Raw genomic sequence first — 26,671 nt, forward strand, 5'->3', positions numbered from 1 at the left:
GCACTGGAGGAGGGTTTCACTGACTGATGATGGTGGTGGTCGTGGTGATGGTGGTATGGAGGAGGAGAGGGGAGGCGCTGCGGTTATCATCATCGTCATCATAAGTCTTCGTCACTGCTCACCATACCACCACCACTGCCACTATAACCACTACCACCACCACCACCAAGCCAATACCCAACATTCCTTCTTTCTATAACAACATATAAATTACTACGCGACTTCTCCTATGAACGAAGATAAAAATTAAATCAAGACTTCGCTTAGACGTGACATGAATACTACGATAAGCCACCCACCATGTCAATCAGTTATAAGAATGATATGAATTAAGTGGAAGAGCCATTACCGTGTAAGTGGGGAAGAAAACTGTAATATATCTGATTTTTAGGGCAAACTATAAATATTTTCTGGTAAGTTTTGATGCGTGAGGAATGAATCTGTTAACCATTTCTGAGACTAACGATAAAGAAGTCAAGAATCAGTATTAAGGAAAAAAGGCAAGGTTTTGTTGTGTTATAATATAGTTTTAATTGACGGTAATCGAAGCATTGTGGAAGTGTCATAATATAGAGAAAGGGGGAATAGATTTTGTCAAGAGGAATTTGGTCTTCAATATAGTCCTCATCGCTGTTTATGATATATGATACAGCTGCGTATTCATGACTGAGATATAAATAACTTGCTTGTGGAGTACGATAGTGAATACAAATGAGTTTACGAAAGGTTTATATGGTGAAATGATGGGCAGTTTCTTGTGCTGTTACTACTACTACTACTACTACTACTATAATGCGCAGCTACCCAATATTGTTATGCAAATGTGAATGCAGCAAACACAACTCTCTCTCTCTCTCACACACACACGAGGGACGAGGAGAGAGCCGTGTGATGGAAGGGACTTGAATGGGACGGTCTACACTCATAAAGAACAAATAAAGTGACATATGGAGGTTAGGTAATACCATTCTATATCGTGTTTGTGCGTGTGTGTGTGTGGGTTGAGGTGGAATTCCCCAAACCAACGCGTCTATTATTAGTTATTATTATTACCATTATTTCTGTGGCTGTTAGTATCATTATAATCAGTCAGTAATATATCAGTATAATTAGTTTTTCTTTCTTTTAGGGGCAGGTCTTCTAAGCTGTTGTGGCTGTCATTACTATCATTATTATCGTTGTCAGTAATATTTCGGTATACTGTGAAATATACTGAATGCTTCTTTTTCTTTTGGGGAGGCCTTTTAAGCAGCATGAAGAGAATAATTGAAGGTGAGGTAATGATTTCCCTAATTTGTCCCTCTCCCCAGACTTTCAAGATTACTACAAGGACTTCATATCATTGTTGGAAATAAATTAAGCAAAAGATAAGTAAATTTGTTAAGAAAAAGTCGGTTTAAATTAACAAAAACTAATGCATCTACTTCTATAACTACTATTTCTCAGTTATCTATTTATCTATTAATTTCGACATCCACTCATTAAGTACTCATTGTCTATTCACACTACATTTGCAAGCTGCTCTCTCTCTCTCTCTCTCTCTCTCTCTCTCTCTCTCTCTCTACCATTGTATCTTTTTAGTTTCCTGGTGCTACTTCCACATGTATCCTTAGTTGTATAATCACACTCTGTACTGCCTGGGGGTTGAGATGGCATGCTCCTCCCTTCTCCTTTGTTGTTTACTTGCGACAATTTACTACCAATCAATCAATCAATCAATCTCTCTCTCTCTCTCTCTCTCAGAAACACAATACTCAGACTCAGTCATCTGTTACACAAGGGATCTTTCTCCTCCACCCATGTAATCCTCCTTCCTCCCTTCTTACACTCTCTTTGTCATCTCTTATCCTATTCTTACCAGGTGATCCATCCATCTCAACAAGTTACATCTGACCATCTTTTAACATTCATCGTCAATCTTCATCTGTCATACTAATCCCTCTATGTACACACTTCCTTGTCCTGTTATCTTAATCTTCCATTATTATATTCCTTTTGCCACCCAGTTTTCCTCTTCCTAACAAACAAGTAAGTCCATTCTCTCCATATCTTTCATCTCCACTCATGCTCCTGCACTTCTGTTGCCTCACCCAATTCCATTACTCCCTCATTCATTCATATCCTCAGCCCAGCCTATCTCCTCTCTCCATCAGCTTGTCTCTCTTTATTCCTTTCTTCACTCTTGTCATCTCTATTCTCTCCACTTGACTTCTGTATGCCCCCTCCACACAGTATATTCCTCTGGCCATATACAATTTAATACACGTTATACATAAAAATCATCTATAACTTTCTAACCTACGATTGAAATAGCTTTATATATGTTACCTCTTTTCTCTCCCACTTGAACTCAACACTCACTTCATGTCTAGTCTTTCAATCGCATTCTAAGTTTTTATCCACATTCTTCTTTCATCTGCTCATGTCTTTTTATTTTCAACTACTAATATTTTCATCCTCAGACTTCCATACACTAATTTTCAAAGCCTTAGTTGTGTGATCTTTAATTTCACTGCTTTGAGAGGTTTTTTTTCCCAATAACAGCACACACAACTCTTCAATACCCCAAATAAATTATGATCCTATTAAAATTTGGGTTCTGCCTTTATCCTAAGCATATTATCAACATATAGCAAAAGAAACACATTCAAAAAGACTGCAAACTATCGTCACAAACTCACAGATGGCTCTCCTGTATCCTAAAAAATAACATTACAAAGCAGCACGTAATTGCAATCTTCCTTACTGCGATCAACAACTGACATCCACTCTCGCCCACATTTCTCCTCCTCCCTCCTCCCACTGACATCCCCGCCACTCAGCACGAAGCCAACAACACACACCACCTGCTGATAATCACCCTTCGATCACCTGCATCATAACTGTAATCTGAAATAACCTGTTTGGTTCTTTTTTTTTCCTTCACTATTGGCAGCAAGCAACACCCTAACACACCTCTTGCAGCAGCTTTGTCTTAAAGTGCACACACAAACACATACACACACACACACAACAGCAGGCATGGTTTACAATATTTAAATGCAAGTAATCAACATTTTAAGAGGTAAGTATAAACCTATGACTAAACTAACTCCATAAAAATTCCCTGATATAAAACAGTACTAGTTGTGTTTGTGTGTTGGGAACTATTAGTGATAAGCATCCTTGATATATCCAAGATTAAAGATGCAAATGAAATACACCGCCTACCTTGTTCCCTACCCAGAACTCGGCCAGAAGAGTGTTAGTCTGAGTAGTTTTGGATAACCCACAAAAATGAGTCTAATTATGATGTATCTAGCACAATTACCCCCACTTCAATTAAATGTGTTCCAAATGATTCCAAACTTTTTTTTACACTTGTTGGATAAAAAAACGAACTCGGTCAGAAGAATGTTAGTCTGAGTAGTTTTTGGATCACACACAAAAATTAGTCTAATTATGATGTACTTAGCATAATTACCCCCACTTCAATGTGTTCCAAATGATTCCAAACTTTTTTTACACTTGTTGGATAAAAAACATGAATAATATAACAAAAGCTACCGTACTAAGAGTTGAGAATTTTAAGCTTATCTCCTTCCTCTTTATCTGGCAAAAATATATACCATACTAATAAATAAATAACAATAATAATAATAAAAAATCACCATCACAATCATGCATCTTTACAGTGTCTTAGGATCAGTAACAGAAGGCACGGTAAGTATGTGCTCCTAGGTTGATTTTTTTTCTTCTTATGGAGAGAATTATTTTGTAAGGAAGTATGTGACTGTGTGTGTGGGAGGGAGAAGGGAAGAGGGGGAGAGGGAGAGAGTAGCCCAACCCAGCCCACACTGAGAAGGATCAATACACCACCACCATACCACCATCATTCTGACTCTCTAGATGGAGGAGCAGCCTTGAACAATGTATGAGAGAATATTTCTACTACTACTACTGCTAACCCTTGCCAGATTATCATACTCAGAGCCGCGTATTTACCGGTTTCTGATGTCTAACTATTGCCGAGACATCAGGAATTAACTATTTTAACGATAAATATAAATGAAACTAGTTATTGGGGCCCAGGAGATGGTTTTTGGGTCGGAAGTCGGTAAATATAAGAGGCCGAGGGCGACAATCTGGCAACATTGCTAATACTGCTGCTGCTGCTGCTATTAACCCTACAACAGCAACTACAACAACTAATAATTGTAATATGAATAAAAAAATAATAACAATGCTCTCCTGCCACTATTACTGTTATTGTTGTTCCCTGCATCACCATTATTTCTATTTCCAGCATAATGCCAAACAGAGCTAACCTTCCCTTGAGTCATAAGGAGCCCACTATGTAAACACTGCCCACCAGGTTCCTATCTTAGTACAAAAAATTCTACTTCGTACTATCATGAAAAATAAAAGTCCATTTGTGGGGATTCTTCTGATATGAAAAACCCAATTGTCCAATTTTGTGAAGGTGGGACATTTCAAGCTGGGGAAGTCTGAATTCTGGGGTCTGAAAAATTATGACGAGATACCGTACATCAATTATTAGTTCAAATTCCAGATAAGAATGCTGCTACTTGGATTGAGAAACTTCATAGCATTAACCTTGGAGTGGAATAGGCAATATACATTTTCCTTTTCTTTTTTTTCTTTGTGTGTGTGTGTGTGTGTGTGTGTGTGTGTGTGTGTGTTTGGGGGGGGGAGTATTGAAAAGTCCAGTACATACAACTTCCTCTTGATTTAGTCAATGAAACTTTTCTATACAAAGCACCATTACCCTCTCAATACTGTCATATGCATCAAAGACACAGACGTGAAATGTAGCTCATGCAGCAATCACATGTATGCACAGTGTAAATGAGCTACATAAGAGGTGCATGTGTTCTGTCAGGATGAGATTTATAAAGTAATGAAAGCATATATGATAGGGCTGATATGGGTGCTGCAGAAAAGGGTGTGGATTATTTGTGCATACTGTGAAACGTAGTGTTCCAAGATGGTTTGAACACGTGATGAAAATAAATGAGAATGACTTTAGATAACAGCAGCATCATGCAGAAAATGATCTGCGAGGTATGACTACTTTTTAAAGTATGTTTTGATTAATGTGATACCCATTTTATACAAAAATTGCTGTATGTGTATTTTCACCTCTCTTCTCCCATGGCAATAGGTTACTGTTTAGCAGTGATTAATTACTGTTTTAACAGCGCTCAGTTACCATTTAGTGACAAGTTAATGTTTAGTGTTGCATGGCTGCTATTTGGTGGCTACTGTTTGGTGACAATGGGCTACTGCTTGGTGGCAATAGGCCATTATATATGTAAGGTTAGGTTGAGATTGGTTAATTTGATAGGGTTGTGGGAAACTAGAGACTTTTGAAGCTGAGTTTAAACAAATACAAGATACGGACACAGATACCCTGGACTTGGCAACTCTCACAACATCAACACAAAAAAAATCTGAATCTGGATATTAATGCGTAGGGCACCTGTACAGGTGCATAACATGCATATTTGTGTTGGCAGTTGGGGGGACGGGGGAGCCGGTTGTGCAGGGGAGGGAAATGAATCAAGTGTAATTGATAAGGTGCGTCCACACTGGCGACAAAACATGTTGACAACATCGAAACGAACATGTTGGGCAACAAGTTATAAAGTCGTTCAACAATAAATTGTTGAAGACATGTTGGTAAAACTGTTGGGCGATATGTTGGTAGCCCTAGTGTGAACGAGGTAATATTGTGGAAATATGTGGGCAGACACACACAGACCCACACCAACAGCGACGGCCATCAGTCTGCAAAGATCTAGTGTGGACGGCCTCACCAAGTTGCCTCTTAATGCCAACATGTTGCCCAACATTGTAACAAACATATCTCCAAACAGTGTTGTCGATATGTATCCAGATGTCGGCTGTGGTGTTTCCAACAGTGCTCTCAACTTGTCTGTAGGCAACAAATCGCCAGTGTGGACGCACCCTTAGTGTTGGTGTGTTGTGGTGACAAGTGAGTGTGTATTTGTTTTCTGAATGAGTATTGTACCGCAGTCTAAACTCTGTTGAGGGAGGCTGTTCCAGTCACGTATGGTGCATGGAAAGTATGAGTGCTTGTATGCATCAGTGTTAGTGTGATATGTTTGGTATTTATGGATGTGTGTGTTACGAGTACGTTGACTGTTTGCGTTGTGTAAGTATGTGTGTGGATCAATGTCAATGTGAGTGTTTGTGATCTTGTACATAAGTGTAAGTCTGTGTGCTTGTCTGCATATGTGAAGAGGGTCCATGTTTATCTGTTGTTTGATCTGTGTTGTGATTCCAGGGGTTCGAGTGTAATTGTTTGTAATGAACCTAGCCGCCTTGGTGTTGATTTGTTTTAACCTATCAATGTTTCTGTGTGTAAGGATCCCACACTGTGGAGCAGTATTCCAGTGTTGGTCTCACAAGTGTGTCATAAGCTATGTGTTTAATGTCAGGTGTGCAGTTATGTAAATTCCTCCTCAGGAACCCCAGTGTTCTGTTGGCTGTGGCACTGATATGGTCTATGTGAGTGTTGAATTTCAAGTTAGTTGAGAGATGGGTACCAAGGTACTTGTGTGTGTGAACTGATTCTAAATCTGAATTATGGAGAGTGTAAGTGTGATGGATGGGGTTGTGCGCTCTGGTGAATCTTAATAGTTTGCATTTGTCTGGTCAGAAGTGCATCTGCCAGGTGCGCTCCCACCGCTGGAGGGCATCCAAGTTGTTTTGTAGTAGTCTGCAGTCGTCACTAGTCTTTACTGCTCTAAACAGTAAACTATCATCGGCAAATAGTCTAGTGGAAGAGTTAGGCGTTGACAGTCAAAGATCGTTAATGTACAGGGGGAAAAGAAGGGGACTTAGAACGGTGCCTTGTGGGACACCTGAAGAAACAGGGACAGTGTCAGATGAAGATCCGTCAAGAACAACACGTTGAGTCCTGTTAGTAAGAAATGCTGTGATCCAGTGAAGAATAGGTTCTGAAATACCGTAGTATTTCAATTTTAATGTCAGTCTTTTGTGCGGGACTTTGTCGAAGGCTTTGGCAAAATCTAAAACAATAGTGTCAACTTGTTTAATGTCCCGTCGGTCAAGTAGCCTCGTAATGTTGTGATGTGTAGTAATGAGTTGCGATTCACATGAGCGTTTAGGTCGAAAAAACTCACTAAGTCGCTAAATATTTTCTTGTCACCAGAGGACAATGCCAGGGCTAGTAAGGTCTGCTAGACTATCACAGCCATTAAACAATAACATTTTATTTGATCTTTCCATATACTGTGATAAATTCAATCAGTTACTTGATTCTCAGTTTGGATTCCGTAAGGGTTTGGGAACATGTGACACTCTCTTGACTCTATCTCATGACCTGCAATCTTCTTTGGATCGTGGGCATGAGTCTCGAGTTGTTGCTATTGATTAAGTTCTGCTTTTGATGTTGTGAATCATAGAGCTCTAATTGATAAACTACAACACCTTGGTATTGGTGGAAGTCTTTTCAGTATTTTTAAAGAATTTTTACCTAATTGATTAGTGTGTGGTTGTTGATGGTGCCTGCTCTGCCTGTTGTTTCTGGTGTCCCTCAGGGCATTAACCTCGAAAATAAGCTTATTTCACATGCTGATGATACAACTCTATACTCCGCTGTTCACTCTCCTAGCAGCAGAGGTGAAGTTGCTGCATCTCTGAATAGGTACTTGGCAATGATCACAACTTGGTGTAAACTCTGGGGCATGAAGCTTAATGCTAATAAAATGCATTCCATTACCATCAGCAGATCCTGTACCTTGAAACCACCTCAGCCTTGTTTGCATATTTTTGGTGAGCAGATTAAGGATGTTTCTAGTATTCGTTTGTTGGGAGTCACTCTTGATTCTAAACTGACATTTGAGAAGCACATCTGTTCCATGTCTTCCACTATTGCACAGAAGACAGGCTTACTTCGTAAGTGCTTCAAAATATTTGCTTGTGACTCAACTGTAATCAAATCTTTTTATGCATTCATTTTGCCCCACTTTGAGTATTGTGCTCCTGTTTGAATGCCTGCTGCCAATTGCCATTTAAAGTTACTTGACAGAGCTATCAATTCAATTAAATTTATTTTTCCAGCACTTGTTCTTGATCTTGTTCATCGGAATCAAGCTGGTGCCCTTAGCATTTTATTTAAAGTTTTTAAGAATATTCGGCATCCCTTACACAATGCTTTGCCTGATTCTTTTACTCCTGTCCGGGTCACAAGGTTTGCTCTTAGTCAAAACGATCTTGCTTTTAATCCTATGAATTTTTGTACGACACAATTCTCAAGATGTTTTCTTATGTCGGACAAATTAATGGAAGCAGTTACCGTACCAAATGAGATTGTCCTTTCTGCAAACATTTCTATATTTAAGTCTCATGTGAATGTCTTTTTGAAACAGTAATTTTATTTTTCCTCCTTTTGGCTTTGGCTGGCCAGTTTCTTAACTATTCATTGCCTTTACTTCTCTCCCGTACCTTTTGGTATTTTGTGTGGTTCAACTTGTTGTATCTGCACCCTGGAGGGAGGCTTTGGTAGCTTATCATAATAATAATAATAATAATCTGTACACTTCCTACAGGCCTAGGTTACTCCTAAAGGTATAATGTAATATTCAGTATCCAAGACACATGCTAAAGTTTTAGTCTTATTTTGAGAATAAAAGTGCAACTTCGATGCCACCATTCATGGCTTGAGCAAGTCGATAGATACTGTCACGAAGTACTTGGGATGGGAAGGGGCCTGCATGGAGACTTGCCCTGGAGGAACCCCCAGGTTTGGCATTGTAGGGTGGCCAAGGTGACACACCCCCATTGACTAACTGATCGATTCAACGCCGGCATTTATGGTATGTGCCATAAGGAAGGGAGGAGAAGGGAGAGAAAAAAAAGATACTGTGACTTCCACCAAAACAGGATTATCTAAACTGATATTGAGTTTGTTGTTTTAAGCATCTTTTTCTTAAAAAAAGGGTTCTGTATATTAGAAGTTCATATCTTTCTTTTTATTTTTTACTTTTCTATTTGATAATTTTTTCATCTAGTAGCAGGAAACCACTGACATGAGTATTTGAATGGTGTGTCAATGGCACTGACAATTACTTTATTTGGTGGTGTTACCCTTCCCATGACAAGGTACTTTTTTCCCTATGGGGCACAGATTAAAATTCTCTGTTGGGAGAAAACAAGGGCCTATGATAATGATACTAATAATGATAACAGCAACAATGACAATAAAGATGATGATAATAATGATAATCCTCCCAACAAAAAATTTAAACAAGCACAGAAATTCTCTCATACTCCTAAACATGAGTTGGTTGTATTTAGTGTTTTTTCTCCATTCTCCCTCCCCTATGTGTATGCAGCCATACTACCTGGTCTCATTAATTATCATAGAAAATATGCATATAACTAAAACATATAACCATTAAAAGCATGTGTGTGTGTGTAATTCACCACGGCCTGATCACGAGTTGGACTCGCTTTTGCCAGTGTGTGTGTGCGTGCGTGTGTGTGCTCCTGCCTAGGGGGTCACAGGATGAGTAATTGATAATTGTCCTCAGGTAAAGCTCATCTGGAAAAACCCTAAAGTTGCTGCCCTACCAAAGCACTTAGGTAGCGCTTATACTTGCGCGCCCACAATGTTATTTATATTCATTATGTAATTCCCTTCCTGGAACAACCATAGAATAACTCTTCCCTTTAATGAGTTTCAGGTTGAACAGTAATGTGGCTAGCATTACTAGTTTCTTTACATCATATATTATGCACTTGATTTTAAAGAAATCATAAGTGTAGGTACTGTGTAAGTAAATTCTGTATGCACCAAGGGAAGCCAATCTCTGGTAATGGATAGCACTAACCCACATGCTATTAAATGTAAGAAGTCTATAAACCTTGAGAAAACATTATTGTTTTATAATCATCACTAAACCTAGCCATAAAACTTTTGAGGCAGTTAAAGAAGAGTATGTTGTGTGCCATGTGTGGTAATTCTGACAAAATTAGGCAAACTACATAGACTGATTATTTTTTTGTATTACTTTACTTGCAAAATGTGTAAATATTTTTCTATGATAAATGCAACCACAACTATTGCTGTTATTCCTTGTAAATATGAAATTCAATTTATGGGATCTTTTCACTTGGTGTAAAATATAAATAGACTTCTTGTGTATCCTTCGGTAAAAGAAAGTCTCAGATATTCTTTTTGATTCATCATAATGATCCTAGAGATTGAGAATATTTTTTCTGATGGATTTTCATGAACTGAAAGTCATTTTTATACAGAGTTTCATCAAAGATATACTGTGAAATAACCCTCATCTAACATGCTCGGTCACCATTGCCAACTGTGCTGCATGCCATCTCGGATACCAAAGTAAAATGACCAACCACTGACCAAATGCAGCAACTGAAATGAGACAGTAACCTAGCTCCAATCAAATTATTATTAGTTGTCCTGTTGCAGAAAAGTTTGATTGGCAATTTCTTTCCAGTTTGGCAGAATAGGATTTTCTTGGACCTAATGCAGCAATATAAAAAAAAAAAAAAAAAAAAAAAAACTTCTACAGCATTGTCATTAATCAGCCTCCTGCAGCTGCACATGTTTGCACACACTTCACAGCTATTTTCATGATTAATTTGATAGTTACCCTTTCCTTCAGTTTTCTGAGAGGTTTGAAGGTTCATAAGACATGTGTGACAACAGAAGAGTGCTTCAAGGGGTAGGGATTCAGATGAGGCTGCATTCATATGACAACTCTTTTACCGACAGTCCTAAGGCAAGCGGTACACTTTTTACGTAGCCTAGGTCATCCTTCAATGCCGACGAAGAAACTATTTTCTCTCATAGTTTTTGGCGTGGTTCAAATTAATGTGACACTTGGTTTTCTTGCAAATCACTATTATTTGTTTCTCCCCTTCCATCCTTCCAAAAACTAGTGACTTCCTCACAACAAATAACACATCAATTGCAAACAAAAAATCACTATAGATAAGTCTTTTTCTCACAATACTATGTAGAAATGAGGAAAAATAAGCACTTCAACGCTCACAAGACATGAGGAAAGCAGACTCTGCCGCCTCCTCAACTTCGTGACATCACAACAAAGCAGTGTAAAGCGTATCACACATATTTATCAAAAACAATTAACATGAACCTGACCTGACCTAACTATACAAACTCTAACATTACCTGACCTGCGGTGTAACGCTTAAATATGATAAGGAGAAACATATCGTATCTCTGGCTTCATTAATATGAATTTGCAAAGTACGTATACATAAACAAAACATTCAGAATGACAAGATCACAGCATGAGACGGCTAAGAATTGTCTAGTTTGAGAATGACCTCAGCCGAAATAAAACGGGTTAGGCACCAACGGAGAGTGCCCAAGCCTCTTCACAATCACTGAGGCAACACAACTCAATATGGTGATGGAATACTCACAAAATGGAACACTTGTTACCTTCAACAGGGGAAGGGCAGGCTGACAGTGTGGAAAGCTATGGGCACTGAATGAATTTAAGGCAGTGACCAGACTGCATATGGGCCTGCCAGTCCCATGAGGAAGGAGGTAGGTAGCGCTGCCCTCAAGGCTAACCTGCTCCCACTGTTTGCATGGCCACTACTTGCACAAGCCTGACTGGGCCCCAGCATGAAGCCAAATTACTACACGCCTGGACCACAGCATATGGTACTTTCAGGAGGGGCAGTACCTGCAAGGTGAGCCCCAGGTAATGAGTGTGAGGTGGTGGTGGTGGTTAAATCCGCCTTTCACTGCACTGAGCACTGTTGCGAGGGTGGTAATGGGGAGCGGCCCGTGGGTGGCGTGGGCGACGTGTCCGGGCCGTGTGGGTGTCGCGGGGCGCGGGGCGGACGGGGGCGTGGGTGGCAGGGCGGGCGTGCCGTGCGCGGAATGCGGGCGCCACGCACAGCCCACACCCGCCGCCCAACTTTCTCCAGCCTGCCCCGGCCCTGCTGTGCACCACCGGGCTGGGGGCCGCGGCGCTGCGCCCGCCGCCCACCAGGCAGCGCGGGGGTACTCACGCGGTCTAGGGTCCGGGGGCAGGAGCCGCAGATTGTAGGAAACACATTTGGAGCTGTTTACCCGTGCTGCCAACAGTCCCAGCCTCGGGTCATAGGCGGCGGGGCGGCGGCGAAGCGGCGGCGGGCGCGCGGCGGTGGGGCGTCGGGTCCTGTGTGTGGGGGGCCGGATCCTTTGCGCGGCGGCCGCCCGATGCTCACTTTTTCTCCTCACGAGCGTCTGGAATATTTCTCTTTCCCGTATAACCACAAAAACCACAACAAAAGTTGTGGTTAAGAGACTTCATAACCCAAAATGTGAATTATATACAGTTATTTATCCTCCGCATTCTCGTCAATGAACGGTAAGTGTGGGCGCGGCGCGGGGGGCGGCGGGGGGCGGCCGGAGGGCAGCACGGGGGGCGAACAGGACAGTAACGTGACGTTCCCTGCGGCCCGGGGTGAGGTGGCTTCTGCTGGGCCTCCTCCTGCGTCCTCTCCGCACCGCCCTGCCCCCACACCGCCAAGGGCCTGCCCCGGGCGTCCTCTGTGTTGTGAGAATGTGTTTGTGTGTGAGTCCCCGGCCATTAAGGGCACCACTGAGCCCCAGAGTATTGGTGGAGGTGCTTCACCGTAATGCCCTCCCTGCCTGGGTGTGCGGGTGTCACCAGCAGCCCCCCGCGGTGATGCAGCATGAACGAGGCAACACACCAGGCCAGGAATCACGGGAATTAGTCTTGAGCACTATCTAAAGGTTTAACACATTACATTAGACGTAGTATCTCAATAACCTGCAGATGTCAGCAGCACAGGTGGTAGAGGCCCATGGGGAGGCAGCCCTGTGTGTAAGAATGGATTTGTGGGCTGATGTGTGGGAAGGTTTCCATCAAGATAATTATTTACATTAACTCTAATACCTAAAGGCAAACTGAAGGATCTTTTGTAGGCAAATAACTCATTCATGCTTTCACTTCAAAACAATGGATGGTGCTCTTGCCTGGTTGGCCTTTCATCTTGTGGTTGCAAATGGGAAAATTTAAGTAGAGTAAGAGAAGAAAGGTCCAGACAGCTGACAAATTTTATCAAAAGAATAAAGCAGTTTTTCTTAAGGCAGTGTAATATGTCTTTCTCAAAACTATTTGATTCATGCATGATTTAATAACGTGTATGAATTAACCAAATAAGCTGAGTTACTGCGGGTGTTATGGATGTATGGCAGAACAAAAGTGGCTACAGATTGGGACTTTGAAGTTATATATTGTGTAAGTGTGTGTTCATCACCATTTTTCATCAAATTACTTTTTTAATTTTTTTACGTTTTGCCATGCATTTTCTTTGCCATAAATATACTTTCTTTTAAGCCATTATTATTTTCTCTTAAATTAGTTTTATGTGAAACTGACAGCCAAAACATAGCTTCGAATTTCATTGGAAAATTAAAAGAAGCCTTCAAATATTATATTTTTAGATGAGCCAAGCAAAGGTTAATGAGTGAACAATGTAAGTCCCTAGAGACAGCACTAAGGCTGTGTCGCCATTGTGTGCCGCAGATCTAGTCATGGGGGTGGACCAGTTCCTCCTGACGTGGAACAACCACCGCTCCAACTTAGCAGAAGTTTTTACGCAGCTTAGGGTTCAGGTGGGTGCACTGAATTCTTCAGGTGAACAAATAAAGGCTAATATGAGCCATAGTTAATGAAAACCTTTACTGTTGATGCTAAATTATGCTTATTTTAACACTAGTTTCGTTGGTGTGTTCTACTCTAAATCAAGAGAGATTTATTTTTGAATTTTAATTTACTTACTTGAATTACTGCTTTCATATATTTAATCATTCTTATATAATTAATCTTAGTTGTGGTCCATACATTTTATTGTTCATGCATTATTCAGAATAAATATTATATTCATAATTGAAAATTTGAAATAATTTGCAGCTGTAATATTTAATTTATATTTTATCATATTCATCTGTTTGTGTGGTTGCTGCTCTAAGCAATTATTTTCCAGCCAGTGTCATCGAACTTTATTGATCTTTATCAGCAAAGATGTAGTTATTAAAAGTTATATAGATTTATAATAGGTTTTGAGGCATAAGCTATTGATGTGTTGAGTAAGCATCTGTCTGAACGGTGGTGGTGGTGGTGGTGCTGCAGGACCAGTTGGTGGATGTGACGCTGCTATGTGATGGGGGCAGCTACCCAGCCCACCGCCTTGTACTGGCCGCTTGCTCTCCTTACTTCCACCAGCTTTTCACACGCCTGCCCACCCAGCACCCACTCATCTACCTCAGGGATGTCAAACAGGCCGAGCTTGAGGCACTACTGGAGTTTATATATCGAGGGGAGGTCAGTAGATTCATTAACGTGGAGTCTGAAATAGAATTCTGAAGCAATAAATGTCTCTTTTGTCGATGTGTGTCTTACTTATTGTATAAATTACACTCTAAGAGCTTGTTGTATATGTTAGGATTATTTTAACCCTTTCAATATGTGATGCAGACATCAGCGTCACAATATGGAAAGAGTTAAGAGGAAATGGAAGAGGATTAATCCTCTTCTGAACCTCTTAAATCTCTTCCATTTCCTAATCCTAAGAAGAGGATTAAGAAGACGTCTGCGTCACCGTATTGAAAGGGTTATTACAGTGCATTTTTTTGTCAGCATATATTTGAGCACAAATTTTTTCATGTGTCCCAGGTGAGTGTTGCCAACAGTGAGCTGACAGGCCTGATAAAGATTGCTGAGAGTCTCCGCATCAAGGGTCTGGGCGATGTGTCCCAGCGGGACCAGCAACACCCACTGGTGGGAGAGAAGAGGGCCAGCCCCCCACCCTCCCCTGCCTCTCCCCCTCCTCACCAGTCCCGCCCCAGGAAGGCACCGCGCCTCTCCACCAATGGTAATGGGGAGATGAAGGGCCAAGACACCAACTTTGCTTCCCTCTTGTCCCCAGCCAACAGCTATGGCCATGCCATTAACAAAACCACTGGCAGCAAGGATGGCTTTGCTCAGCTGATGGACACAGGGTGTCCAGACATGCCAGAACACACCCTGGATGGGGAGCAGACCCCCCCCAATACTGGCTGGGACATGTCTCTCTCGGAGTCTAAGTTACGCTCGTGTCTGGAGGGTCTGGAATCAGTCTCTGCTGCTCAATCTCTCGCTCAGTCTGTTGCTCAGTCTATTGTCATCCCCCGCACCCCCTACACCTCCACCCCACCCAAAATGTCATCCAGTAAGAGGGAGGCCGGGGATATTGCTTCCAAGGAGGCAGGCTGCCGAGGGGGACATGCCTCCGCCCGCAAAAAGAACCCAGAGCCTCTAGAGCCCCGAAAACCCAGAGGACCTGCACCGGTGAACAGTCTGTCCTCGGCCAGCCAGGACGGAATGAAGGACATCAAGGTGAGGCATTTCTCTTTGTCGTGCTGGTCAAGAAGAGCACTGCATATCAAGGCACCTACATGCCTAGGGTTATTGTTGAAGGTAAATTATGATTAATATTATGAAATTATGATTTTTTACAGTATGATATGGGTCAAGTACCTTTATGTTTTCTCCACAGATCCCCAAAGAGCATATCAAGACAGAGGTGGATGTGGACAACCTCACATCAGGAGAGGAAGGAGAGGCAGCTCCCATGCTGCCCCTGTATGAGACCTCCGGAGAGCTCCCTGCTTCAGGAGCAGGGGAGCTTTCAAACCCCCTGCTGGCCAGTTATCGGCATATGCTGAGCATGGGAGGGACTGAGGAGCGAGCTTTCTCCCCCCTCATCCCCACTACGGTCCAAGAACAGCAACAGCAGCCACAGCAGCAGCAGGCTCCCTCTCCCACAAGCAGAGATGCTCGGGTGAGTAGGGAATATTTAACAGTCCAATACACGCTGTGCTAAGGTAAAGCTGCGCATGACCTCGGTGCTTATGTCCATCACATTGGCCCTTAAGCTTATGGCAGGAAGTGACCCATTACCCATGGACACAGGGTCAGTGTGAAAACCAGGTTACCGCAGTTACCTTCTCCAGGTTTTCCCAGGTACATATTTATCGACCAGCCCGAATGGGAGAATAAACAGGTGGGTGGGTTGCGTGCCAACTGCCCAGCCAGGATTTTAACCTAGGCCAGCAGATTCATAGCTAGGTGTGCTAGCCACTTATCATGGAGGTGCTGAAAATAGATAAGGAGAAATATTGATGCTGCCAGGCAGGCTCGTATATACACAGAGATGATAGATGAGACAAAGAAGTTTTTTGGAGTAAAAATTAGCTAGAATTTCATAATCATTTTTAAGTAGTTGAAAGTAAAATTGGATGATATGTATAAAAGGAAGGCACTCATGCATTATTTCACTTAAAACAAGGGCAGTCATAATTTAATGAAGAGATTTTCTATTACTCTCTCAGTCTTACACATCCTCTGCGTGTATCGAAACACATGAGAAATTAAGCACAACAAGGAGAGGGTATTCCCCGGCTGCCTGGGATTGAACCCGAGACCAGCGTGACGGGAGAGCCACTCCTTACCGAGTCGGCCAAAGAGGTACCCCATTCGCTGAATGGGTTATGGGAGGCTCACTCATCAGGCTGTCGTTGCACTACAATAATCACTACTAAAAGAATTTTAAAATTTAATTGGCAGTAATCAGGACATCTCATTGGCATTTTTTATCTTCCTATCATGGCAGAGCCTGACCTGCCAGCTGTGTGGGGCCACTATCAAGCACATAGCCAACTTCCGCCGCCACATGAAGCAGCACCTCAACCCCCGCCGCTTCCCCTGCCCCTGGTGCTCTGCTGCCTTTGGACGCAAGGACAACCTCAAGACTCACACCCGGTAAGGCTTCACACCACCTTTAACTCTCCAACGTAGTGATTGTCACAGCAGTGTCATTATTGTGGCTCAGTCATGAGGGAAGGGGGCAGTGGGGGCTAGATAACCTTATCCTATAAAGACCACCTAAGGAGCTTCTATGTATAGGCTAACTGGCCTTGTGTCTCCTTACATCCTTGTGTTTCCTTGTGTATGTTGCATTAGCATGTGTGAGATTTATAAATGGTTATAAAATACTTTTTATTTATTAATTTTCTTTGATTTAGTATTATATTTACTTATTAATTACTTTTTGTTTATTTACTTTATTTATTTTTATTTATTTATTGTTTGTGCAGAAAACATCATGCAGCTGAGGTGGAGGCCCAAGAGGCTGGACTGCTGCCCCAGACACCTGGGAACAGACCCGACTCTGGGGAGGAAGGCAAGTGTGGGGGCATGAGTGATGACGGGGGGAGACTGCCGGGGCTCAATGGTCTCAACGGCTCGGAGGAAAAAGACCGTGATGATGAGGAAGAGGAGGAGGGAGGGGGGGACAGGGACTCCTCCTCTGACCACAACGAAGGACTAGTGATCGCTGAGGACACGGAGGAAGAGGAAGAGGATGACGATGATGACTCCCGCACACAGGCGGAGAATGGTCAGTGAAAGGTTGATTCTCTGTTGGTTGAGGAAGCAGTGGCTGCTGGGCTGGGGCATCCTTTGGTAATGTTGATGTTGGTACTGGAGATTTCAAATTTTACTGACATATCATGGTTTCTAAAATCATTCACATATCACTGTAAAATTTTGTGATTTCAGTATTCAAATTCTAATTTCCTCCAAATTTTATGTAGAAGAATTTGCATATCAATCAGAGTTGATATCAGTAACAAAAATTTGTGATATACAGTAGCAATAGATCAGGAATATAAACAACATGCTTACCTAAATTTAGAAATTCTTAGCTACCAACAAAAAAATAGATTTATTGCTTAGCAAATCTATCAAGGAAAAAATAGTCATCATATTGGAATAATTAAAAGTTCTTCCAGTGAAAGGTAACAGCCTTTAATTGGTGATAAGCTGGTGTGATCGCATTGGAGTAAGTGAGCAGTGCAGGTGTTAGCATTTAGTCCCTCACTGCAGCGTCTCAGAGTATATTTTCATGAATGACAATAATGAGAGATGGGCATTGGCAATGGTAACAGTTCTTCTGCCACTGAGAGAGGTGTACTGTTGGGCTGGAACACTGTACCTTCATGAAGCTGGATCAAGGGAAAGAGTTCACATCATTCATGGGGAAAAAACAATGAAATATACAGAAGTCCTTTATTGAGCTCTGATTGTTGACATATTTTCTGGAGTGAAGTAGTTTTGTAATGGGATAACTTTTTAGTGCCTAAACCATTAACTTGAGGCAGACCCATATTGTTGGATTTCAGAGGATTTGTGCACCAACTGACAATATTTGCAATGCCTTAAAATGTTCAATTCTAGAATTAATTGATACTAATGACTTTTATATGCAACTAAATTTTTGAGAAGCCTTGCCTCTTTGCTCATATCATTACAGGAAATATAGACTTGAGTCTTTGTATTATAGGATGTTATCATCTTTGGCATTATTTGACTGTAGATTTGGTACCTTGTAGTGTCTAGTCAGAAGTAAAAAAGAAATAGCAATGATTTATCTAACTAGTGTGTGTGTGTGTGTGTGTGTGTGTGTGTGTGTGTGTGTGTGTGTGTGTGCAGGTTGTCAGAGCTGCAATAAATAGTCTAGTCCCAAGTGCAACATTGCAAGCCAAACACGTAATTGCATGATTTTACAACCCACTCTTCCACGTGCCCAATCATGTCTCGGCGTGTGTCAACTTGCCAATGCTCAGTGTTACTGAGGAAATATTTTCCCAAGGAGACCTTATATAATGTAACAGTCTGATAGGTAGATAACAAAAGTACTAGTTGATGAGCTCTATTTAAAGCAAACCACTAAAAGTGTGATTTTTAGCAGATACAGGAAATTTTCAATTTTTGTTTAATTATTTAAAAAAAAAAGCATTTATTGGTTTCATAACATTTTTATTGTAGGTATTTTATGAAACATCACTTTCTGTTACTGATTTTTTTCAGGTAATTCTGATTATCACCTGATTTTGTTTGTTAATCTGTATATTTATGTATTTATTTATTTATTTAATCCTGTAGAAAGCATTTGTAGGTACATCATGCTGCCTTAAAAGGAGCTTATGTTTATAATTAATTCCTGTGAAAATTCACAGACTAATGAAGTCAGCTGCCAGATTTTGTATAGAACTGCTTGGTTTATCCTGTGAAACTATTTAAACATTTTTGATAATTGCTTTTTAGGTGACAATAGTGTATTTTTGCCATAAGAGTGGTGAGTCACCCTGTGTTGCTTGGCGATGGCACAGCAGAATGACTTCTCCACACCCACCAACACTTGCACTCCCTTGAAAATAATTAAAGCAGCACAACTTCATCATCTTGCAATGTTCATGATTCAAGAAGAACTGCTTAGCAAAAATAAGAATAAAAGCAAACTTTGTGTGATAAAATGGTAGTTGATTACCATACCAAAAATTTGCTGTCCTGAACCTTGGAATAATTTATTCATATATACACTATACATGCCTTCGGGAAGAGGACTTTCAATGGTAAATCTTGCAACAAGTTGACTTATATCAGTGTAAAATTGCTGATATCCTCATAAACACATTTGTCATCATTCCTTGTAGGATAAATTCAACGACAATGGAAGAACCAGAATTATGATATTGACACTTAAATGGCATTTAGCCACATAGATATTGAATTGTCTTGAATTAGGACTGTCTAGTTTTTACTGAATTTTCAATATATTATTTTGAATATAATGATTAAAGTTCCATGCATCAGGGAAGGCTGTGGAGTGTCACGGAGATGCACAGTGGATGTATGGCAATGTTGTGTTGTGTTGGTGGGTCGTGGGGGAGCCCATGTTGGCGAGGATGACAAGTTTGTGTACCAATCCCTGTACCTGTTTCTGTACTTATACATACAATATGTGGAGTTGGGCCATTATTATTATTATTATTATTATTATTATTATTATTATTATTATTATTAATATTATAATCATTATTATTATTATTATCAAACTAGTCAAAGTAGAACAATGTTGTTCCTTGAATTATATTCATTATATCCAAAGCTTTGATGTCTTCACCAAAGCATGTCATAAATATTGAATTTCTGTTTTAAGCGTACTGTTAACTTGAGACCAGTATGTATCTTCTAGTCGTGATACTTAAAACACTAATTATGTAATCATTGGATTCCTACAATCGCACAAGTCAACCTTGTGTCTAGTCTAACCATTGCAAGATGTATGTAGTTTTCTAACAGAATGGTATGCAAGTGATACTAACAAGACCCCCAGCATGATCTAGTCTTGTATACGACCGAATAGTTCCTCTGAAAACTAACCACATATCTGGGTCGTTTTCTAGTCTTGTGCTATGCACTTTAGTACACTGACCAACACTGCAGGGAAGTGTATGTGTAGGTACATTGACCAACACTAAACACTGCAGGGTAATGTGTGTGAAGGTGTGGTATAGGTGTAATAAGTCATGGTAGTGGAGGTATGAAAACATCAGGCTGAATGGTAAGGATGTACACTAGTTACTTATTTAAGCTTTATTTTTTCAACAAAGTCATCATTCTGTTGCCATGAGGAGGTGAGGGAAATGGAGTACAGGAATGCTGGCTAACACAGATATGCATGTATGTACAGTAAAATCAATATTAAAGCTGCCTACTAACCCATTTTCTGTGATAAATCTAAGGCATTGAGCCCCAGGGGTTGTGCCTCATGCACTGAAGCACTCACAGCATTATCATTCAATCTGAGTGTATCAAAGTCAATCAGACTCAAAAATAGGCCAATAAAAGTACTTTTTGGCTTCATAGTTCACTGTTCACAGCTTTCTCTTAAGATGCCTGTTTCAGTAACCATTTACTGCAGGGCTGTGATTTTTACAATCCAAAAAGAATGCAATTTTCATCAAGTTAGGTTGTAATATTCAACCAAGAATTTTGTCTGAATGTTGCCGACAGTATCATAAATTATCACAAGTACATACTAGTTTTCTGTAAAGGAGATAATTTTTTTCTAGTATTCATATCCAGTTTACTGCCATTTGTGATTTGTTTTATACTGAAAGAGATACACTTTGTAGGGTCACTTTCATCATGAGATAGACCAACATGATGCATACATAGGTTATGTGTGAAATCTATCTAAACAACTCACAGTGAATTAATGATTGGTGACAAGGAGGTAGTCTAGCAGAATGAGTAACCCATTTTCCTCATTGGAATGATCCTGGCAAACATATCTATTATTATTTGACTGTAGGTTATTTCAAGCCTCCCATTTAGCAAACGCCCTCATTGTTTCAAGGGAAAAGTTATTATACACATTTCCTTAACTAGAAGTATTTTTTTTTAAAGCAGCTAATTCTTCTTGGATATTGAGAAAGGCTTCAGTCTAGGTTTTGATGTTCAGATGTGGAACAAAATCATTACTCTCCAACGTTTAAAAAAAGTTGATAAAATGCTCTGATGTATGAATATTTGAAGGCAAAACTGTCTCTCCATAATATGATTCATTAAAAGGTATTCTTTCAGTACTGATGAACTTTAATCTTAATGAAAAGTTAAAGTTTTAGCCATGGCAACTTAATAACGGTGCAATAAGAATCTTTTTTTGTTTTTGCATGTCTCCAATAGAATTTTCAGTCATATGTAGTTTAGAACTTAACATTTATGTAAAATATCTGATGGTTTGTTTGGCTGAAAGATTTTTGTGGTCTACCCAGTACCTTTCCTCACTTTGAAGGCAGGAACTGCAGACTGTCATTGTACCAGTATGAAGTGCACTTAAATCCCAGCAAAACAACAGTCACCATTGCTAGGCCTCTACACCACCCCGGTCAGGCCCTGGGAGCGCCACAAGGTGCTCCCGCCTCTTGCACCTAGGGCAGCTGGCTCATTGTACCATGAGCAAGGTTTTTGTCTTTAATTGTAGTCTGTAGATGTTAGATGCTGTGTAGTATGTGATTTTTACCTTTAGTGTAGCAGACAATCTTGTGCTCTCACCTGTGTAGCCTTAACTAAGGATGGGGAGTGATTATTACTAGTGTGATCCCCCACCTTCATCAGCAGAATGCAGAAGCTCCCAAAGGTTACAAACAGAAGATATTAGTATAGGAAAACTATATATTGTGTAAGATTTTAATGTGCAATTAATACCAAAAGTTTTTTGACATAGTAAATATATTTAAAGGCTTTTGTAATCCAAATACATTACACTAGAAAGTAGATATAAAGATGCACATTTTTTAATAAATTTATTTTGGGGGGAAGACTCAGTCTTCCTTTTGGTCAATTTTGTCAGCATCACTGTAGAATTGGTCAGTTGAACACACATGCAGATTGCTGCCTTGTTGCCATGTTGCATTCCAAATGTATACTGTGCTCAAGTGTTCCTTCACCCTCATTGTTGACTCAGAGAGTAGATGGGGCAGAGTACTTCTTGGCCAGCCTTGAGGTGGTGTTTAGTCAGGTGTGACCAGTGCATACCAAGCATAAGTGTCGGAAAGTTGCAAGTTCTGAACATGTTAACCCAGCACGGCTCAGGTGAAGGGTGGAGCCAGGTTGAACGGTTACATTCATGGCAGAGCAGCCTGTTAGGGAATGTACTTACCTCTGCTGAAAAATGTCTTGCAACATCAAAGTCATTCTGTTTTCCAACACCATTGTAGATGAAGAAAGTTATACATGCATAAGAAACCATTTCAATTTCATTTCATTCTAGTTGTTGGAAATTCCAAATTCAGTAGTATCCACAAGTACTCTGGTTCAGCCCTGCATTTACAAAGAGTCTGAGAGTTTTCTTAGACAACCAAGTTATGCAGACACTACAGAGGATGCAACATGTACGTGTGTGTTTATTTTTTGATTAGGTGTAAATAGGTGTTTTCTTATGTGTGTATTTCTTCATCCTCCTAATGCCTGCAGCTCTTGATGTGCCTTAACTTTTCAAGACTTTAGGTCCCTAGCTGAGTTTTAGAGCTGTAGGAGGACAAATGAGACCTGCAATTTTCAGCCTTAGATGGGGTACCCTTAAGGATCCATTTTTTCAGTGTACAGCAGTAGATCCTGTAAAGGACTGTGGGATGCAAAGCTTGACCACCCCCACAATAGGGTCTTGTCAGCACCTTTCCCTTTTGTGTATTTTAGACCTCTCAGAAATACTTTTATGTTCCATCTTCCTTTTGCATCCCCTGCAGCCAAGGCAACGTGCGCCTTTTTCTGAACTTTTGACCTGCAGCTAATTCTTTCCCTAACCGGTTTGCTTCTTTTTACACATTAACGTAGTACAGGTAGAGGATTGGCAATGGATTCTTTTGATGTCTCTTGGATTCCATTTTCTTTCATCCGGTGTTTTAATAATAATTGGTGTAGTGGAGGGAGCTTAGCTGTACTTAATGTATCTTTCAGAGTGTCAGAGTGTGGTATTTTTCCATAAGGCTTCCTGACTACCATATTTTTCCCATAGAGTTTTTTGTCAAAGTCTTTTTACTGTGTGATGTGTTTTTATAACTCACTCACTGTATTGCCTTAGTAACCAATACGCAAGACTGGATATTACAAAGTACACTGTAAACCATCTGTGTTATATAGAGGCCGGTGTGTTGCTTGGGAGGGCCTGTAGACGTGTTGGCAGGGGCAGAGCAAGGAAGAGATGACTTATCTTAACCATAGCAAGAGCTCAAGAAAATAACTAATGCACTTTCCACAGAGCTTGTATGAGTCTTTAGTGTATAGCTATTTTTCCATTAGTCGTGTGTGATACTAAGCCTGTAGTTCTTTTTTAATGTAGCTTTAAAAGGAGACTAAAATTAGGACTTTCATTAAGACTATAGCACCAGAAGGTTGCTGTGTCATAACTAGGTGTAAGTTAAGGTTTGTCAGGAGACTGCTGATGCCTTCAGCTGCCAGTACGACTGATCATTGAGGCTAATCATTTGAAGGATCAGCCAAACCTATATTTTCCTGTTTGTATTTTGGATCCAAGATAGTATTGTAATGGACAGAATTGATGTCAAGATATAAAGACTTTTAGTTCCTTGTCACCCTAGTCTAATGTTTTTTTGAAGAACACTGATGAGGTTCACGTATTAAGTAAGTTAAAGATAATATGTATGGGATAATCAGCAGGAAGAGGAGAGGCTTATAAGGCCATTATCAGTTATAGTTTTAAGGCTGGGTATGTCAACATGTGTGGTTTAATTGGGCTAACTATTGTTTTTCACATCATTCTTAATGCATTTAATCATGATGTTAATGAAACTCTTTCAGAGTAAATTTCTCCTCAAGCCAGTTATCAAACCATGCCCTGTAGGCTGTTATACTCTATACTGAACGACAATGTTTAGAGTGTTTTACAGAAAAATGGCCAGAACTCACGAGGCATCGAGAAAGCTAAACATACATACCTGTGATGGCCGACAGTGTTGAGGCGAGTAGACCCCACTGAGCCTGGGCACCCTGACCCCAGTCTTGGGTGGAAGCTTCAGGCAGCATGTAGAAACCTCTGATTTTGCTCAAATGGTTAAGGAAAGTATCCATGGCATCAAGCAGTGCCCTTGATTTCATTAATATTCAGGCTAAATATTTTGATGTAGCAGTGGGATTCTATTTACTCCAAAGAGCTTTATTACCAAGTTATATGTACATTTAGTATTCTGTATTTTTTCTAATTAGAAAACCTTGTATTTTTAGCAACATTACTAATTGAAAGGCATGTTTTCTGGTAGAGGAGTCATGTCACATAGGCATGCTATCAGAACTTCTAGAGTACTAGTCAGAATCCCTCAACATATTCCTTACTGCATCATTGTTCTTTAACACATTGATAATGATGATTCCCATCTTGTAATTGCCTGATTAGTTGCTCTTTATTTATCTTTACCTTTAGTATGTCTATCTCAGACATTCTGTTAAATTTGATATGCTTAAAATTGTAAGGAATTACATAATTTCCAATTCATGCCTGTACTTCAGCAAGAAGTTGCTGTGTGAGCCTGCACAGTGTGGCTAACTTACCGTGTGATGGCAAGACAGTCAACCATCGAATACTTTGCTCAGCGCTTTGATTGGTCTCTGCATAGCTTTTAATGTTACAGTCACTTGGATTGTTGAGGTGACATGCGTGTGTGTGCGTGTGTGTGTTCCGGTAATGTAGTTGCGTTGTGATTTAGTTTAAATATTTTTTATTTTACACGTAGGGTACAAATATTTTTTTGATTTATTTGCTTTTATAGATTATGTTAGTGATGAATACAATCATATTATGTGGATTTTACCTTGGAGATGTTTGTAAATATTCTTTCATTTTACCTGCAATAATTCCCCATTTTTTCTCTCTAGCTCAGTAAAATTATCACAGTCATAGAATTATATTTTTGTTACATGTAAATTGGTATTTGTTGATGCAAAAATTATGTTTTCTTCAGTATGAACTACACAACTGTTTTCATTATATATATCGTACCATGTAGAAAACTCCCCATTGCCTGGGTGGTGGCTGCCGCCCCTCACGGCAGCCTCCCCACCCTGTGAGAGGTGTGTGGTTTATGTTTATTCATGCATTTTGTCTCCACCATGTAGATGGATTAGCAACAAAAACATTGAAATTTGGCTGTGTAATGTTTGTGTTGAGTGTGGGCAGCAGCGGGGTCACAGACGGCAGGACAGCCCTCCGGGGAGTGGGCGTGGCCGAGGTAGTGCCATGGCAGCAGTGGCCTATATTATTCATAGTACAAGTAGTGATGCAGTGGAGAGTGTGCCAGTGACGGACTGCAGAGTATTGTGCAGGAGTGTAGGCCATTTCCTTTGCTGGACCTTTTCTCCAGACATTTCTTCACTGCTTTATTCCCTCATAGACATTTTCCCCTCCTCAACACTTCCCTCTTCAGACATTTTCCCCTCCCAAAGATTTCCTCTTAAACATTTTCTATTCCTGAATGGTCTGAACCTTTATCTCATCCCTATTTATTTATCTCCACTTTTCAAACTAATCACTCCCAACTAAATGATGTAATAAGCTAGAAAGTAACTTAGTCCCAGTAAATGAACAAACTAACCTCACTGAATTAGTAATATAGATTGTCTTTGTCTTTCATAACAAAGTACAGTTGAACACATCCATGGGGGGATGTCCAGAGGGGAATCTGCCTTGGAGGGAAAATGTCTAAAGGGAAACATGACCAGCCTTGTCACATGGGGATGGTTTGTTGAACTGGGAATGTTAGGGAAGGTCACAGGCATAACATACGCCTGAGGGAGGAGGGAGGGTGTTCTGTGCCGCCCTGGATCCCACTGGGGGCTGCACCTGCCCGCTCATGCCACCACAGGGCCTGGCTGAAGTCAATAGTCACCGTACCTGTGCAGCTTAGAGTACAGGCCAGGGGCGGGCAGGCCGAGGCACCACGTTGCATATTCAGAGGCTCCTTAATGTATTTCACTAGTCAGGATGTATTTAATGTATTCTTTTATATATTATAATACAAGTGTGATGTGTGCAGTCTGTGTATTATTTACCACTATCCTACAAGAGCTAAGAGTAAAGATAATTTAGTGTAGAAAAAAGGTTAGGTTGTAGGGTTACAAATATCAACCCATTGTTTTAACATTATTACTCTTTAGTGCCAATTTGTGCACGTTCTCTCAGCGTCCAACAATGG

General features: G+C 40.5%; 2 protein-coding genes across 6 annotated transcripts in view; one reads left to right on the forward strand and one right to left on the reverse strand.

Annotated features, from left to right (window-relative positions):
- Positions 1-12,225, reverse strand: part of LOC127007771 (protein tramtrack, beta isoform-like) — a 32,118-nt gene extending 19,893 nt beyond the window's left edge. The window contains exon 1 of one of the 2 annotated variants that reach the window (XM_050879061.1): positions 12,076-12,225. The gene's annotated coding sequence lies outside the window, so the exon portion shown is untranslated. Of the gene's footprint in view, positions 1-11,744; positions 12,047-12,075 lie in introns of those variants that run through there. The other variant, XM_050879062.1, reaches the window with a different exon arrangement.
- Positions 12,226-12,283: 58 nt separating this feature from the next.
- On the forward strand, positions 12,284-26,511 carry LOC127007772 (protein tramtrack, alpha isoform-like). 4 transcript variants are annotated; one of them, XM_050879066.1, is made up of 7 exons: positions 12,284-12,416; positions 13,602-13,690; positions 14,208-14,399; positions 14,751-15,452; positions 15,613-15,897; positions 16,729-16,877; positions 17,213-26,511. In XM_050879066.1, the coding sequence occupies exons 1-7, from the start codon at positions 12,410-12,412 to the stop codon at positions 17,520-17,522; spliced, it is 1,734 nt and encodes a 577-aa protein (XP_050735023.1). In that variant the 5' UTR covers positions 12,284-12,409; the 3' UTR covers positions 17,523-26,511. The 4 variants fall into 4 exon arrangements, with proteins under 4 accessions (XP_050735023.1, XP_050735026.1, XP_050735024.1 ...); XM_050879069.1 differs by lacking the exon at positions 12,284-12,416 and adding an exon at positions 12,440-12,623; XM_050879067.1 differs by lacking the exon at positions 12,284-12,416 and adding an exon at positions 12,481-13,313.
- The last annotated feature ends 160 nt before the right edge of the window (positions 26,512-26,671 follow it).

Source organism: Eriocheir sinensis, chromosome 36 (genome assembly GCF_024679095.1).
Source record: "Eriocheir sinensis breed Jianghai 21 chromosome 36, ASM2467909v1, whole genome shotgun sequence".
NCBI lineage: Eukaryota > Metazoa > Arthropoda > Malacostraca > Decapoda > Varunidae > Eriocheir > Eriocheir sinensis.

What these genes read in the sequence shown, in the direction of transcription:
- LOC127007772 (XM_050879066.1), top strand. An exon ending in TTACGCAGCTTAGGGTTCAG is followed by an intron (nt 13,691 to 14,207) that starts GTGGGTGCACTG and finishes GTGGTGCTGCAG; the next exon opens with GACCAGTTGGTGGATGTGAC. An exon ending in AACCTCAAGACTCACACCCG is followed by an intron (nt 16,878 to 17,212) that starts GTAAGGCTTCAC and finishes TTGTTTGTGCAG; the next exon opens with AAAACATCATGCAGCTGAGG.